General features: G+C 30.4%; 6 protein-coding genes across 7 annotated transcripts; 4 read left to right on the forward strand and 2 right to left on the reverse strand.

Annotated features, from left to right (window-relative positions):
• Positions 1-3,139: 3,139 nt before the first annotated feature.
• On the forward strand, positions 3,140-4,639 carry LOC111676530 (60S ribosomal protein L6). Its single transcript, XM_023437489.2, has 2 exons — positions 3,140-3,301; positions 3,789-4,639. Exons 1-2 carry the CDS (start codon positions 3,191-3,193, stop codon positions 4,464-4,466), a joined length of 789 nt encoding a protein of 262 aa, XP_023293257.1. The 5' UTR covers positions 3,140-3,190; the 3' UTR covers positions 4,467-4,639.
• A 1,801-nt stretch (positions 4,640-6,440) lies between these two features.
• LOC111676544 (acyl-coenzyme A thioesterase 9, mitochondrial-like) lies at positions 6,441-8,489 on the reverse strand. Its single transcript, XM_023437503.2, has 3 exons — positions 8,201-8,489; positions 8,063-8,133; positions 6,441-7,822 (listed from the first exon to the last, which is right to left on the reverse strand). The coding sequence occupies exons 1-3, from the start codon at positions 8,290-8,292 to the stop codon at positions 6,654-6,656; spliced, it is 1,332 nt and encodes a 443-aa protein (XP_023293271.2). The 5' UTR covers positions 8,293-8,489; the 3' UTR covers positions 6,441-6,653.
• Positions 8,490-9,207: 718 nt separating this feature from the next.
• Positions 9,208-11,701, reverse strand: LOC111676542 (acyl-coenzyme A thioesterase 9, mitochondrial-like). The gene is made up of 3 exons (XM_023437501.2): positions 11,476-11,701; positions 11,318-11,388; positions 9,208-10,480 (listed from the first exon to the last, which is right to left on the reverse strand). The coding sequence occupies exons 1-3, from the start codon at positions 11,562-11,564 to the stop codon at positions 9,312-9,314; spliced, it is 1,329 nt and encodes a 442-aa protein (XP_023293269.2). The 5' UTR covers positions 11,565-11,701; the 3' UTR covers positions 9,208-9,311.
• A 1,105-nt stretch (positions 11,702-12,806) lies between these two features.
• On the forward strand, positions 12,807-13,563 carry LOC111676522 (acyl-coenzyme A thioesterase 9, mitochondrial-like). Its single transcript, XM_046949055.1, has 3 exons — positions 12,807-12,955; positions 13,020-13,081; positions 13,145-13,563. Exons 1-3 carry the CDS (start codon positions 12,864-12,866, stop codon positions 13,561-13,563), a joined length of 573 nt encoding a protein of 190 aa, XP_046805011.1. The 5' UTR covers positions 12,807-12,863.
• Positions 13,564-13,629: 66 nt separating this feature from the next.
• Positions 13,630-14,316, forward strand: LOC124419297 (acyl-coenzyme A thioesterase 9, mitochondrial-like). Its single transcript, XM_046947996.1, has one exon. It carries the CDS (start codon positions 13,630-13,632, stop codon positions 14,314-14,316), a length of 687 nt encoding a protein of 228 aa, XP_046803952.1.
• A 276-nt stretch (positions 14,317-14,592) lies between these two features.
• Positions 14,593-16,608, forward strand: LOC111676549 (JNK1/MAPK8-associated membrane protein). 2 transcript variants are annotated; one of them, XM_023437508.2, is made up of 6 exons: positions 14,594-14,945; positions 15,004-15,216; positions 15,273-15,439; positions 16,165-16,299; positions 16,357-16,512; positions 16,572-16,608. In XM_023437508.2, exons 1-5 carry the CDS (start codon positions 14,710-14,712, stop codon positions 16,509-16,511), a joined length of 906 nt encoding a protein of 301 aa, XP_023293276.2. In that variant the 5' UTR covers positions 14,594-14,709; the 3' UTR covers position 16,512; positions 16,572-16,608. The 2 variants fall into 2 exon arrangements, with proteins under 2 accessions (XP_046805010.1, XP_023293276.2); XM_046949054.1 differs by having other exon boundaries at positions 14,593-14,945; positions 16,357-16,608.
• The last annotated feature ends 72 nt before the right edge of the window (positions 16,609-16,680 follow it).

Raw genomic sequence — 16,680 nt, forward strand, 5'->3', positions numbered from 1 at the left:
ATCTATCTATCTATCTATCTATCTATCTATCTATCTATCTATCTATCTATCTCTCTATCTATCTATGTATGAATCTATCTATTTATCTATATATTATATATTTATCTATCTATTTATCTATCTATCTATCTATCCATCTATCTATCCATTTATCTATTTATGTATGTATCTATTTATCTATCTATCTCTCTATTTATGTATCTATCTATCTACCTATCTATTTATGCATCTATCTATCTATCTATCTATCTATCTATCTATCTATCTATCTATCTATCTATATATTTATGTATGTATGTATGTATGTATGTATGTATGATTGTATCTTTCTATCTATCTATCTATCTATCTATCTATCTATCTATCTATCTATCTATCAACCTATCTTTCTATCTATCTATCTATCTATCTATCTATCTATCTATCTATCTATCTATCTATCTATCTATCTATCTATATATCTATCTATCTATCCATGTGTTTTACGTGTAGAGTACATTATAATATTTTATTTTAACTGTGACTTTCTTGTCTCATTTATGTTGTTTTCGATTTGAAAGGAAGGCAAGGAACAGGGCGCAAGGAAGATTTTGTTAAAAGTTTGAAAAAGTAGTTAACTAAACCTGCGGTATATAAAATAATTTGTATTTATATTTTATAAATAGTCTAAACAAGTGAATTTATATTTGGATTTCTATACATATTCTATAGCAGTTGAATTTAGTTTTTCAAAAAGCTATTCAAAATTATTTAAGCATAGTGTTTTGTTAGTGTTGTTAAGTGGTTAACAGTAGCTCTCTCCCTCTACCACTCTATAGTAATAGTATATGGTAGTTGCTATTCAATAGGGGCAACCCTATTTATATACGTTTTCCGTTTCCTTTTCATAATGAAATTTAACTTACAAACATGTATGGGTGTATGTAAATTTATATTATTTTAGTTTTTTTTGCGAGAAAAAAATCTATATTCTTTTATAGATTAAGATACTGATGAGATGAGGTTAAGTGCATGTACATAACGTTTTTTGTTGTTGTTTTTTTATTTTAATATAAAAATTAAAAAGTGAAATTTTGTATTCTTGTTTGCTGTGGCAAAGGTTATTTATACATAGTTAGACTTAATGATGACGTCAATTAATTCTGTAGAGACTTCGAGAAAATGTTATCGCTGTTTTTTTTTCTTAGCTTGATCTATAATTATTAAGATAAACGTTGTATTTTTATAATTAAATATTTTAATAGTGCAATTGAATTATTATATTATTTAATTGATTTTAATGATTTGTTTTTCTTTTAGGTTTTCAAAGCGCCCATACATATTTACACATGTATGTGCGTATATAGAACTGAAAGTAAATAATAGTTTGGTAGAATTTGTCTTATATTTTTTCAAATTTATATAAACGATCATATTCATATAGAAATAGATTTTTGATAGGAAATACAAGTGATCACCGATCTTCTTTATTTTCTCAATTTGAGCGTTTTTTATCCCTAATCTATATTAGATAAATATTTATTATGCTAAACGTCAAATTGTTGTCATGATAAAAAAATTAGCACGTGCTGACTGTTTTTATTAGCATTATAACGTCGTTATGACAGGGTTGCTTAAACAATTTTTTTGACAACGTTGTCTGGATAACAAACGTAATTTTTTTGTAAAAATTGTTTAGAATTTTGTTTTTGTGCAATTAAAATTGATTTTTAACATAAGTTTTAGTTAAATTATTGTTTATTTACAAAATTTGCATTTAATTTTAATTGTTTTTATAAAATATAGCATTATTTCAGTAAAATTATCTGTGAGTTGTCATGATAAAATCAGCATTTTGTTACCCCTATACATTAACATAATTAAAAAAAAACTGAAAATTTTTCTGCCGACGTTTTGTCAAGTGTCTTGATAAATATTTATTTAATATGGACACGGGCTTAAGAATCAATAGCCGATATCTATTTTTCATGGGGCATATGAGTGATCACTGATTTTTTACTATTTTTCTTATTGGAGCATTTTTTTAAGAAAATGCGTTCGTTTAAGGCTTTTCATATAAAATCACAGATTTTCCCTATTTTCTCAATTGAAGAAACTACAGATAAACTCTATGACGGATATCACCGAATATTATCCTTTTTAGCATGTAGTAAAATCAAATTAAAAAAGAAAAAACTTTTTTTTTTGGAAATAACTATTTACTGTAGCTGTGTACTCAAAATTACGCTCAAAATCGAGAAAAATTAAAAAACATTGGGACACCGGTCTCCCGTATACGTGAAAGAGTTAAGAGTATACTCCAGATCTTAGTTTTGTCATATAAAAATTTGATTTTTAGTAGAAAATTGAAGTGATCATAGGTTTTCAATATTAAACTATAACTCTTAAACACTGTACATTCGGTTTTAATTGCGGGAAATTCAGCTAAGGCCATTTGTTAACAGTCGAATAAGTAATTATTCAAGAAGTACTTTAAACTTTATTCCGAATGGAATCTGGTAAGTAAATTTCTTACTGGAGTGGCTGATTAAATTCATTGCAATTTGCCCTCCTAGATGTGAAATTGAATTTTGAATCGTTTAACAAAATGCAATTGATTTTTATCTAAAATTAAAAAATTTAATTAAAAAGATCATTTTACTTTGATACGATTTTTCTGTGATTTCAATAACATTCAACAAATACATCTGGTAACTTTAAGTGTTAAAAAAACACATGTTTGTTAACTAAACACAGCTTCAATAAAGTTGCCATTAACAAAATAACATTCGGACAACAGAGCTACCAGACAAAAATAATAGAAAAACAATATGGTAATCTAAAAAATAAAACAAAGCTAACAGACTTAATGATATAACGAAATAAAACGAGTTAAATAATCTAATTAAATACCAATATTTTTATATATTATAAACTCTTAATTTAATAAATTTTATTTAATAAGTTAATTAAAAGAAAATATCTAAAAATTTGCCTGATATATTTGTCTAAAAAGATTGTCGTATTTATTTAAGCATTGCCTACTTTTTGGCTTATTACTAAAATAACAACTCCGAAAACAATATGGCTACCAAAATGACATTTCATTTGACAGCTGTCACTTTTGACAGATATTTTTATCTGGCAACACTGTCGTACCTAACCTTCCTTTTTACCATAGTTTCTGTGCGGTGTACACGTGTTTTCCGATATGGCACCCGTTGAAAAAGCTAAAAAAGCCGTTAAATCGGGCAAAAAAGTTACCAAACATCCATTAAATACTTACCTCCATGGCGGTGTCTTGCGTTACTCCAAGAGCCAGGTAAAAATTCAACAAATTTCCCACAGAAAAAGTTATTTTTCTCCACGAGAAATTGCTTCCCCCAAGCGTGCGTGTGTGTGTTTTTAAGCAAGGCAAAAAAAGTGTGCATAGAAATGGAAAGAACGAGGAAAAAAAAAACATGGCGTATAAATTGAAAAAATGTGTTAATATAAGAAAAACAAAGAAAATGTTGTGTTAAAGTGCTAGAAATGAAGTAAAAAAAACATTGCGAATAAAAAAGTGTAAAGTGGCATAAATATGAAAAAGGAGACTTTTGGAATAGTTTCAAGTTACAAGTTCTTGTTATTGATCTAAGGAAAACACATAACCAATTGGATTTGAAATCACTAACTTGTTTATATCTATGTCTTTCCATTGTTTTACCACGTTTGCTTTGTTTAACAGCTTCGCATTTGTTTTGTTTACATCCTAACCTTACAATGGAATCTCTAATAATGATAATTCTTTTTATTTCTTCTCCTGGCAGATGTACAAACGCCGTGCTCAATGGCGTTTGAAGGGTACCAAGCGTCCAGTCGTCAAGACTGCCAAGACCGAAATCAAGAAGGTCAAGAAAATCGGTGGCCCCAAGAACGGTGGTGAACGTACCGTCTACATGAAGAAGCCCAAGGCTAACTACCCCACCAAGAAGTTCGTAGGCAAGCGTGCCGCCAAGGCTACCTTCAGCCAACACAAGCGCAATGTTCGTCGCAACCTTAAGCCCGGTACCGTCCTCATCTTGTTGGCCGGCCGTCATCAAGGCAAACGTGTTGTTTTGTTGAAATCCTTGTCCTCCGGTCTCTTGTTGGTCACCGGTCCCTTCTGCTTGAACTCCTGCCCATTGCGTCGCGTTTCTCAACGTTTCGTTATCGGCACCTCCACCCGCGTCAACTTGGGTGACTACAAAGTACCCGAACACTTGGACGATGCCTACTTCCGTCGCTTGAAGGTCAAGAAGGACAAAAAGTCCGGTGAAGGTGATATCTTCGCTGCCAAGAAGGAACGTTTCGTTCCCAACGAAGCCCGCAAGAAGGACCAAAAGGAAGTCGATGCTGCTGTCCTCAAGGCCATTAAGGCCAACGAAGATGGCAAATTCCTCGCCAAATACTTGAAGAGCATGTTCGCCTTGCACTCTTCTCAATATCCCCATCGCATGAGATTCTAAACGTTTTAAATTTAGAATTTTTAAGTTAAATTTTATCGTGTGATGTGTGTGAAAGGAAGAAAGGAAATTTAATGCTTTTTTTAATATAAACAATTTACTAAGTAAAAGTAAACTGGACAAAAAATCTTGTTTTGTAAAATAAAAAGACTTACAAAATTATCCAAAAAAAAAAATTTAAATTTTGTGTTTTGTTATTTTATTATTATGATAGTGTGTTGGAATGTGTGTCCCCAATGCGAACAGCAGAGGACAGCCTGCTTATCTAAACCTTATAAATCTTTGTATCAAGTTGTTAGGGAGTTCTCTATTTGTATATACACTTGCTTTATATTCAGAAACATTTCCCAGTATTTGCATGTATTTCAATTATATCAACTTGGGTTATCTCTGAACATTTAACAAAACAGTTTTGTTTATTAATTAGAACATGATTCGTTTCGGTTACAGAAAGAATCATTGGGATTGTTTTTGTTTCAAATATGAAGGGGTCTTTCCAGAACTTAATATTGCCTGGATTAGTATGTTATTGGAAATCCATATGATTGTTCATGCTGAAAAAGTAAATGTCGTTTCTAAATCCTTATAGACGGCTGACACGTTATGTATCTTCATATGTTAAGCTTCTACTCATACTTTAGGTATGTACAGAATTTCGATTTATATACCCTACACCACTTTAGTGGGGAGGGTATATTGGGTTTGTGCTGATGTTTGTAACAAACAAAAATATTCGACCTATACCCACCTTAAAGTATACCAATCGGCTTAGAATCGTTTTGTGAGTCGATTAAGCTATGTCCGTCCGTCTGGCTGGCTGTCCATGTAAACCTTGTGCGCAAGGTACAGGTCACAATTTTCAAGTTAATTTGATGAAATTTGGCACGCACTCTCTTTTTGGCCCAAGGACGAAGCCTACACTGAAAAAAAACCATGCCTAATATATACGAAAAATATCGTACAATGTACGAATCCTTCGTTGTTTCGCACCACGAAATTCTTTCGTAATATATACGAAATTGTACGAAATATTTTAGTATAATGCAAAATATTCTTGAAAAAAAATTAATTTACATAAATTGAAAAAAGGGAATTTTGAATAAATATGGTAAAAGTTACGAAATATTTATTTATTTAAACATTTTTGTCATTTTAAAATAAATTTTCTAATTTTAGTTCAAAATTATTCTCTACACGAATTTTCAATTTTTTTTATGAAAATAATTCGAGAATAATATTATACTTTTTCTTAAATTTCATAAAAAATGTTGTAGTTTTATGTAATCATAATATAATTAATATCATTATGTTTAATTTCGCTAAAATTTAAGAAAAAAATATTACGAAAGGTTTTCGTACTTTCGTAAAAATAAAAAAGGGTTTTAGTAAATAATATTTCGTATTATACACGAAAATTTTGTAAATATTACGAAAATAGAAATTACGAAATTTTTTTCGTAAAGTTGAGCATGGATTATTTTCAGTGTATTGAAAATAGATAAATAGCGCCTTTGGGCTCATAATTAAGTTAAATGTTCTATTATGTCAACAAAAGTCGGCAAAACTTAGTTTTATAGAACTCTTAATGACATTACCGATTTTTGTAATGATCGGACCTCATTTGACCCTTGCTCCCATAAAAACTCCCTTCAGAAAATGACTTGAAGGTTAAACACTAAATACACTTTTAAATTCCATACAAATAACTTTAAAGTAGACGTGAATTCTTGTACCAACATTTCTAAGGATATTTCCATATTTTCCCCTAGTCCCCTTTGAGCCCTCTTGTAAAAAATCTATTTTTTTGCCAAAAATTAGTCAAAATATTCCAGAAAAAAGTTAAAAAAACAAATTAAATGTTTTATATTTTTAAATAAACCCCATTTTGAACATACTGGCTGGTGTAGGGTATCATATGTTCGGCTATGTCCGACTATAAATTCGTACTTGTTATTTACCAAAACAATGATTTTATTAAAGATTTTGAAAATTTTTATTTAACCAATGATATGATTGAAATAATTTCAGAAATATAAATAAATAAGTACTAAAACTTTAATATCGTAGCTAAAAGCAATAATTAACAAAAGAAATACTTTAAATAAAATGAGTAATTAATGAACCATTAACATATATTTAGATTTAAACTTAATTCGTTTAATTGGCAAAATAAAACACAATATTTCATCTTTACTCCAAACCCAAAGCATACTTAAACTTACGACGTCCCTGAATATACCACATAGTTTCATGATATGACTTGGGTAAAACCACTGGCACCTCATCCTTTGAAGAGAAAGTATAATAGAAAACATTTGAAGTCAATTGATTGCCCGTAGCAGCATCTATAACATCGGCCACAGTCATCATTTGTAAATAGTTAACATCGGTATAAACGACATAAGCAGTCATTTTAATGAACGAATTAACACTAACCGGCTGTTCGAAACTAATATCGCATATATGTTCCAATTTAGGACGACTCTTTAAATAGAGATTAGCACCCACCCAACTAATTTCCAAAGCATTACGCATTAGAAAACCACCAAATACTTTATTATGAGCATTACGATTTTCGGGAAATGAGGCCATGGTATTGGTAACAAATGAATCCGACATCCAGCGACATTTGGGCGGTAAAACACGTTTATTCAATTCCATAGTGGTTTGGGGTGTAGTACGTTTAAATAAATCATACATTAATGATTGTTCATAGTCATTAGGTTCTACTTTGAAAATTGAGGAAGCTTGTAGTATTTGACGACGTTTTTTACGTTCCACACCGCCAGTCAAGATCTTAGTTTCCTCTTCATTAGCCGGCAGTATGGGATTGACGGGAGCAGCTGCTGTATTGGTGGCATTACGTGCCGCCATTAAAAACAAAGCTCTAGTGATTTTTCTCCAAACACCATTATCCTTCTGCTCTAACCACACCACTATTTCCATAGAACTTTTTCCCACCCATGAAACATGTCCCGAAATTCTTACATCTTCGGTGGCTTTAGCCTTCATATCAGAAAATGTTATTTTATCTACTAAAATGGTTACGAAAGTATAAGGCAAATGAACATTTTCCGGCAAATTATTAAGTTTAACATGTTGATGACACACCCAGACGGCAAACAAATCCATATCTTCCATTAAACGTCCCATACGTACATTACCCAAAAATGAAATGTATTTATCTTGTAAATTCTTATCCACACTTAAGGGTAAAATGGCAGAGGTAAAGGAGTCTTGCATAGAGCGTGGTGGTAAATCGGATAGTTTTGGTTCATATTTTAAAAGATGTTCTCGTGTTCTGGGCACTGGCGAATAGCCGGCCTCTAAGCCTAAACGATTCATGATTTCTTCTTTGACTAGAAAGTAATTAAAAGTAAAAAGTTTTTACTCATATATAAAGTTTTAGGAAATTGCTTTCAGTTTAACTTCTAAATAAGGAAATTTATCTAAAATTTTAAATTTTGTTAAAATATTTTAGTTTTAAACGATTTCTAAAAAAAATTACAGTAGCTATAACTTTCTAGTGTGTTATTTTTTATACTTTCTATTGTGTTTTAATAAATATTGAAATTCGTTGTCAATTTCCTCTTACATACCTTCTGCCATGGTACCCGCATAGTAGGGATCATTTTGACCATGCTGCAAACCAATATTACGTTTGGAACCACTAAAAATAAATTCAACAATATATATACACACAAATTTTTTTCGTATTAAATATCTAATAAACTTACATAGCAGTCGCTGCTAAAAGAAATTCTTTTTGTATAGGCTGCCATTTAGTTTTTGCCAAAGAATTTGTACATTTTATTAAATTTCTTAACATTTTCAATGGAAATTTACTTGTAAAATATTCCAACTACTTTAAACAAATGCCAAAAAATCACTTTTTATCTTAAAGAAATAAAAAATTTAATAAATGTATCTGCTTTTGAGGCAAAACGACACCTTTTCTCTAAAAAAAAGTATCTTTTTGTTGTTTTTCTGCCGTCTTATTCTTGGTTTTAGTATAACCGTGACGTAATTGTTTTCATTTGCATTAGTTTTTGTTTTGTGTATGTATGATAAACAACAAAAACAACTGTAAATATAAATAGGCAGTTTTATAAACAAACCAAAACAAATGAAGAAGAGATGTTTATTTGTCATAAGAAGAGGAAGAGAGTGGTAAAGTGTTATGAAAACGTTTTACAACACTGTTGAACTTAAATTTATTTTGGGGAAAAATATAAAATATAAATTAAAGGAAATTAACTAAAAAGGAAAATTAATTTGTTTCAAATTGTGGTTAAGTGTTTTATAAAACAATTAATATATTATCGTTAATGTTATTGTTAATGTAGAAGGTTTTAAATATTTATTTAATATGTAAATGTAATTTTTAAATAGATAGATAGATAGATAGATAGATAGATAGATAGATAGATAGATAGATAGATAGATAGATAGATAGATAGATAGATAGATAGATAGATAGATAGATAGATAGATAGATAGATAGATAGATAGATAGATAGATAGATAGATAGATAGATAGATAGATAGATAGATAGATAGATAGATAGATAGATAGATAGATAGATAGATAGATAGATAGATAGATAGATAGATAGATAGATAGATAGATAAATAGATAGATAGATAGATAGATAGATAGATAGATAGATAGATAGATAGATAGATAGATAGATAGATAGATAGATAGATAGATAGATAACCTCTAAATTTAAACGCATAAAAATCAATTTAAAAATATTTATATTTAAACACTTTTTATCCTAAATAAGTAACAAAAAAATTTCAACTATTTACTTTCTACATAAAACTATTAACATTCTCTTCAAATCACTCCATACCCAAAGCATATTTAAATTTACGACGTCCCTGTATATACCACATAGTTTCATGATAAGATCTGGGTAAAACTTCGGGCACTTCTTCCGACGAAGAAAATGTATAATAGAAAACATTTGACGTCAATTGATTGCCGGTAGCAGCATCTATAACATCGGCCACAGTCATCATTTGTAAATAATTAACATCGGTATATACCACATACGCCGTCATTTTAATAATCGAATTAACACTAACTGGCTGTTCAAAACTAATATCAGAAATATGCTCTAGCTTAGGGCGACCTTTACAATAGAGACTGGCACCCACCCAGCTAATTTCCAAAGCATTGCGCATTAGAAAACCACCAAAGACAGTATTTTGAGCATTACGATTTTCGGGAAATGAGGCCATGGTATTGGTGACATACGAATCAGACATCCAGCGACATTTGGGCGGTAATATACGTTTATTCAATTCCATGGTAGTTTGGGAAGTAGTGCGCTTAAATAAACTGTACATAAGCGATTGTTCATGATTGTTAGGTTCTACTTTGAAAATCGATGAGGCTTGTATTATTTGACGACGTTTTTTACGTTCTTCGCCGCCATTTAAGATTTTACTTTCCTCCTCATTTGCCGGCTGTATGGGATTGACAGGGGCAGCTGCGGTATTAGTAGCATTACGAGCAGCCATTAAAAATAAAGCTTTAGTGATTTTTCTCCAAACATTATGATCATGTTGTTCTATCCACACCACAATTTCCATAGAACTCTTACCCACCCATGAGACATGACCCGATATTCTAATATCTTCAGTGCCTTTTGCTCTGACCCCAGAAAATGTTATCTTATCGACTAAAATAGTAACAAAAGTATAGGGCAAAGGTACATTTTCGGGTAGATTATTGAGTTTAATATGTTGATGACACACCCAGACGGCAAACATATCCATATCCTCCATTAGACGTCCCAGACGGACATTACCCAAAAATGAAATGTATTTATCTTGCAAACTCTTATCTTCGCTTAAGGGCAAAATGGCAGAGGTAAAAGAGTCCTGCATAGAACGCGCTGGTAAATCGGAAGGTGTTGGCATATATTTTAAAAGATGTTCACGTGTTTTGGGCACTGGTGAGTAACCGCTTTCTAGACCTAAACGTTTCATGGCTTCTTCTTTGACTGTAAATATTTAAAATAAAAAAAATTATTATTGTTTTTAAATTTTTTTTATTAAAGGTTTATAAAACAAATTTCATAAAAAAATTGTTCTATAAACATTTGATAAATATTGATGATTAATGAAGTAGGTCCTTAATTATTCAAAATTATAAATAAACTGTTCTCTATTTAATTCGGTTTGACCTCTAGGAAACTTTTGTTGAGAAACTTATTCTTAATTCTCTTTTGAAGTCTCCTTAATGTCTACACATTGGAACTATTTTTTCAGAAACTACGTGTTTATTGCATTGATTTGTTGTTGTTGTAGGAATGAAAAGAATAACAAAACAAGTTTCCGAGAACGAGAAACTCCGTACCTCGAGAGAGATGAATAATATTCTTTCTTTTTCTCTCTCACGCAAAATCAAAAGTTTCTCAAAAAAGTTTCCTAATGTGGACCGGCAGTTTCAAGTATTTTTCCGTGGCTTTCTCTTTTCTACAGAGATCAGCAAGATTTTTACTTTATAACTTGTTTCCAAGAAAATTCATTGATTAATTTTTTTTACAATTCTTTTGTTCGGATTTGTATTATTAAATTTATATAGAAAATTGTAATTGTTATTTTAACTATGAACAATTTCATGTTTTTAATGAAACAACAACTAATACAGTATTCTAAGTAACTTGTTTGGAATAGATAAGTTAGTAGAATATTTGATAATATAAATGTGTTACAAAACATTATAGCAATTTTAAGAACTCACGATCTGACATCATTATCTCTTAACAAAACAGTCTTTCTTTCTTTCTTTCTTTCTTTCTTTCTTTCTTTCATAATTCATATTACATTTTACATACCTTCCGCCATGGTGCCTGCATAATAGGGATCATTATGACCATGCTGCAAACCCAAATCACGTCTGCATCCACTATAAATATAAACAAACAAATGATCAATCAGTCACCTCATCTGCCGTCAATTAACCAAAAATAGTGCTCATTCATTAACAACTTACATAGCCGCCTTTAATGATATACTCTTTTGTATTGGCTGCCAATTTAAATTGGCTAAAGAATTTCTATTTTTTAATATATTTCTTAACATTTTTAATTAAATTTTATTTTAAAAAATCTTCCACCGTCTGGATTAAAATTCATAAAGTAACTGCTTATCTTGACTTGAAAACGTCTAATAAAGCGCAAACAAATAATATACACCTTTGTTGTTGGTGGGTTATGGATTTTGGACTATATAACCGTGACGTTTTTGTTTTTATGTGAAACAACAATAACAAGTAATAGTTTTCTTAACAAAACAAAATGTTGTTTAGCAAGAGAGATAAGTGGACAGAGAAGAGAGAAGAAAATAAAAACAATTTTTTTTTAAATAACTGTATTCTCTTGTTTTAGAGAAAAGAGAAGAGAAAGAAATTTGCTAAAAAAAAATGTAAAACTATATTTACATTTCAATTACGTGGTAATAAACAAATAAAAATATAATTTTTATATATTATATATTTCTTAGCAATTTTCATGATTTATACAGGCCTGTCACAGAATTCCATAACGATCGAAAGTGGAATTATAACTTGTAGAAAATGGAACTTCTATATTCATCTGAACATTTTGCAGAAAAAGGAGTGGATTTTCGTCATGGGGGGGGGCTTGGAGCACCCATAGGAATTAAATAGAAAAATTCGTATATCTGACAATCTATTATAGCTAAAATCTGCAAATATAAATTGAAGAACTTTGACGTTCATGTGAAAATTTAGAGAATCATTTAGAGAGGCTTTTGTATATCTGAGAAACTATTAGAGCTAAAATCTTCAAATTTTACATGAAGAACTTTGACATTCATAAAGGGCGTACTTTCAAAGGGGTCATGGCACTTTCTATATGAATTAAAAATACAATTTCGTTTATCTGAGAAACTATAAGATTTTTTTTTATTTTTTCATCGATTACATTAAAATCTTAATAAACATCCGGAAAAATTGGCGGATTAAGAAATTATACATCTGGAAAACTATTGCAGTTAGCTTTTAGGGTAGCGAAACACACTGGATATAGCTAGTATACTATATTTTTTTTATCTTTTTTGGAATCGCTGGAAGTTTTCCTAGGAAAAGTAAGGAAGATTTTTACTTAATGATAAGTTAAGTCAACCAATTACTTAACTCATTACTTGGCTGTCATTTCGTAATTTCGTATTCCATTATATAATAAGTATTTAGTTCATACAAGTGTAGCCTAGTACATACAGTCCCACCCTATAAAATTTTAATTAAAAATAAAAAAATTCTGAAACATTCTGAAAACATTCTAAAATTCTGAAAAAAAAAACAATTTATTTACGTTATTAATTTTTAATAAAATTTATTCTAAAATATATATAAATTTTATGTTAAATTTAGTAAAATTTTTTGGAAATTGTTCTAACAACAAAAGATGTCCTAAATCTTCAGTGTTCTTAAAGTTGATCACATATTTTGGGTAAAATATGTTCTAAAAATAAAGAAAATCTAAGAAATATTATTAAAAATTTTAATCTATTAAGCTCCTCAAGAAATATTGGTTTGAGAAATGTACAACCCAGAAAATCGGGTACCATGAAAGAAGGTAAATGTTCTTTAATAAATGTTTCGAATTTTATGCAAATATAATACATAACTTCACCCCAAGTTAATCTGAAAATAATGCAACGATTGGGCTTAGAAACTGGCTACATTAAAGAGGCCGAAAAACGTGATCATCTTTTAAAATACACACCGCTACAAGAGGAATTACCTAAACGCTCAATGAAAGATTCATATATGGAGGCCTATATACCGTTAAGTATTTGTACAGATATGCAAGTGAATTATGTTAGTGCTGTGGGAACTGTGCGCTTGGGTCGGCTTATGGAACAATTAGATATGTTTGCCGTATGGATATGTCAACAACATGTCTCGATACCCAAATTACCCGTAAATGAACCTTTACCTTACACATTTGTAACGATATTAGTGGATAAAATGACATTTTCCAAATTATTACCGGCATATAATCAAGATATCCGTATAACCGGTCATGTATCATGGGTTGGTAGGACCTCTTTGTAAATAAGTGTTTGGCTGGAACAAAAACATGAGGAAAGTTTTCGTCAAATAACACAGGCTGTATTTCTAATGGCTGCTCGCAATGCTACAAATACAAAAGCGGCACCCGTTAATCCTCTAAAACTCGATAATGACGAAGAAAAGGAAATATTCCAAATGGGTGAGGAAAGACGTAAAACCCGTAAACGTCTGCATGAAACGTCAATATTCAAAATTAAACCCACCGAAGAGGAACATACACTCATGTACGAACTCTTTCAAGATACCACCGATAATTCGCATTTACAATTGAATAATAGATTTTTACCACAAAATAGTCGTTGGATGAATGATTCGTTTATTGTTAATACATTTCTTTGCTTTCCCGAAAATCGTAATGCTCAAAATACCGTATTCGGTGGCTTTCTAATGCGTCAATCTTATGAAATAAGTTGGATGAGGGCATATCTTTACTGTGGTCAACGTCCGTCTTGTGAACGTTGTTGTGATATCAGTTTTGAACGGCCGGTACAAATGGGTTCGATTATTAAAATGATTGCTTATATTGTTTATACAGAAGATAAATTTATGCAAATTATGACGGTAGCGGAGATTTTAGATCCTAGCGGTAAAGGTCCAGTGACCACAAATATATTTTATTATACATTTTCATGTGTCGATAAAATTATTGAGGTTTTACCGAAATCCTATCACGAGACTATGTGGTATATACATGGTAGACGCAAATTTTATTATGCAATGGATAAGGGGAAATAAAAAAAAATTATTTTCTTCGCCAAACTATTGCAAATTTTTGTAATTTTTAAATAAAATATAGTTTTTTTTTGTTTTTCTTAACATTAGCATAAAGAAAATGTGGCCTGTCGCAGCAGTAGCAATTGTATTTACAACTGTGACAGTTAATTTTTACGTGCCTTGCCAACCTTAACAAACTACAAACGGAAGTTTACAGTTTACATTGATTTGTTATTGTAAACAATACAGGTGTCATAAAAAACAGTGTTGGTTAACGTTTTATTTATTTCTTGTTTATGAAAACAGCTGAGCATAAACAAAACAAAATTGAAAAAACTTACAATTTGTTTGTAAAAATTCTTAAGTAAAATGTGTAAAATATTTATTTAAAAGCTAAATATATATTCCATAAAAATGTCTACAACTTTGGAACGTTGTCCCGGACAATATTGTGGTCGCATACAATTGGATAATGAGACCTGGAGTGATTGTGGTCCTTGTCCGCGGGGATTTCGTGTCAACGATAGTTATGCCTGTACCCAATGTGAAGAGGAATTGGACGCTTATTCCTGGTTTTATTTAGGCTTTATGGCTGCTTTACCGCTTATGATGCATTGTTTCTTTATCGATTTGGATGCCAAGGATAGAAAGTAAGTTGTAGTAAAGTCCAGAGAAGCAATTTTTAATGACTTTTTTTACTATTTGTAGATTTTCCCGCAAGCAGTTAATTTTAACTACTTGTGCCTGTCTAGAAGTTATTATTTCCGCCATAGCTGCTGTTCTCTTAATGGAACCTATGGGTGAATTTCGTTTATTTGCCTGTCCAGTGCGCAAATTTTCCGATTGGTATACTCTTTTCTATAATCCTGCTCCTAATTATGAGAAATCTTTACATTGCACCCAGGAGGCTGTTTATCCTTTGTAAGTTTTATTATTGATAGATTTAAGCTGATGCATTGAAATATTTGTATTTCTAGGCAAACTATTATTCTGGTTTTCTATTTTTTGTGTTTGGTTACTATGTTTGTTATAAGACCTCTGGTCAGCACACTATTGGAGGTGAGGGGCAAGGCTCCTATTTATGCTGCTTTATATTTTTTGCCTCTAATAACGTTTATTCATGCCTTGGCTTGTGGTTTAATATGTAAGTACATATGTATGTGGTTAAACACCAGGAAAGGATTTAAAGCATTTTCAGTTCTAGTTTATTTCTATTTATTGACTAACTCAGCACTAGTTTAAGATCGGTTTAGTTCTACTTTAGTTGTACAGTTTAGTTCCAGTTCTGTTTTTGTTCTAGCTCAATTCTAGTTTTAGTTTTGTTATGTTTTAATTCAGTTTTAGTTCAATTCCAACTCTACTTTAGTTTCGTTCTAACTCAGTTCTAGTTTTGAACTAATAAAGTTTTAGTTTAGTTCTTTTTAGTTAATGTTCTGCGTTTCAGTTTAGTTCTTGTTTATTTCTATCTTAGTTTAAGTTCTAATTTAAAATCTTAGATCCTGTCTAAGTTCTACTTCAGTTTTAGTTCATTTCCAACTGTACTGTACTTTAGTTTAGTTCTAACTCAGATCTAGTTTTGTTTTAATAAAGATTTGGTTTAGTAAATGTTCTTTGTTTCAGTTTAGTTCTTTAGTTTAAGTTCAAATTATATAAAAACTTAGATACTATCTAAGTTCAACTTTATTTTTAGTTTTGTTTGATAAAGTTTTAGTTCAATTCCAACTCTACTCAGTTCTAGTTTTGTCCTAATAAAGTCTAAACCTAGTTCTTGTTAAGTTAATGTTCTGCGTTTCAGTTTAGTTCTTATTTCTAGCTTAGTTAAGTTCTTATTATATAAAGACTTAGATCTTAGATCTTTTTTTATTTCAGACTATTCATTTCCCTATATGAGCATAGCTATATCAATGATTGCCAATGCTATACATTATTCCATGAAATTGGATCAATCTTTTAAAGCTCTGATCAAATCTTCGTGTTTGGAAATTAAAAATTTAGTTATAATATGTAAGTTCTACGCATATTTTACATGAACATTTTTTTAATTGATTACTATTTTTCTAGGCATTCAATGGCTTTTATTAGCCTATGGCATTATAGCTTTAGGACATCACTATGCCTTATTGTGTTTAGTGCCCTTTCCTTCTATATTCTATATATTAACTGTACGTTTTACCGATCCGGCTGAATTTCGTGAAACTGAAGCACGCAGCAGTTAAGGTGAAAAACATGAATTTAAATTTATTTAATACGTTTTTTTAATATTTAATTTATTACAGATGATGAGGAAAGAAAGATGCAAGTTATATAATTATACTACAATCAAATCTATTTAAAACCAGCAATTAAGTTTTGTTGTCAATAAAGAAATTAGAAAGTTATTAAGGT

Source organism: Lucilia cuprina, chromosome 4 (genome assembly GCF_022045245.1).
Source record: "Lucilia cuprina isolate Lc7/37 chromosome 4, ASM2204524v1, whole genome shotgun sequence".
NCBI classification, from domain to species: Eukaryota; Metazoa; Arthropoda; class Insecta; order Diptera; family Calliphoridae; genus Lucilia; species Lucilia cuprina.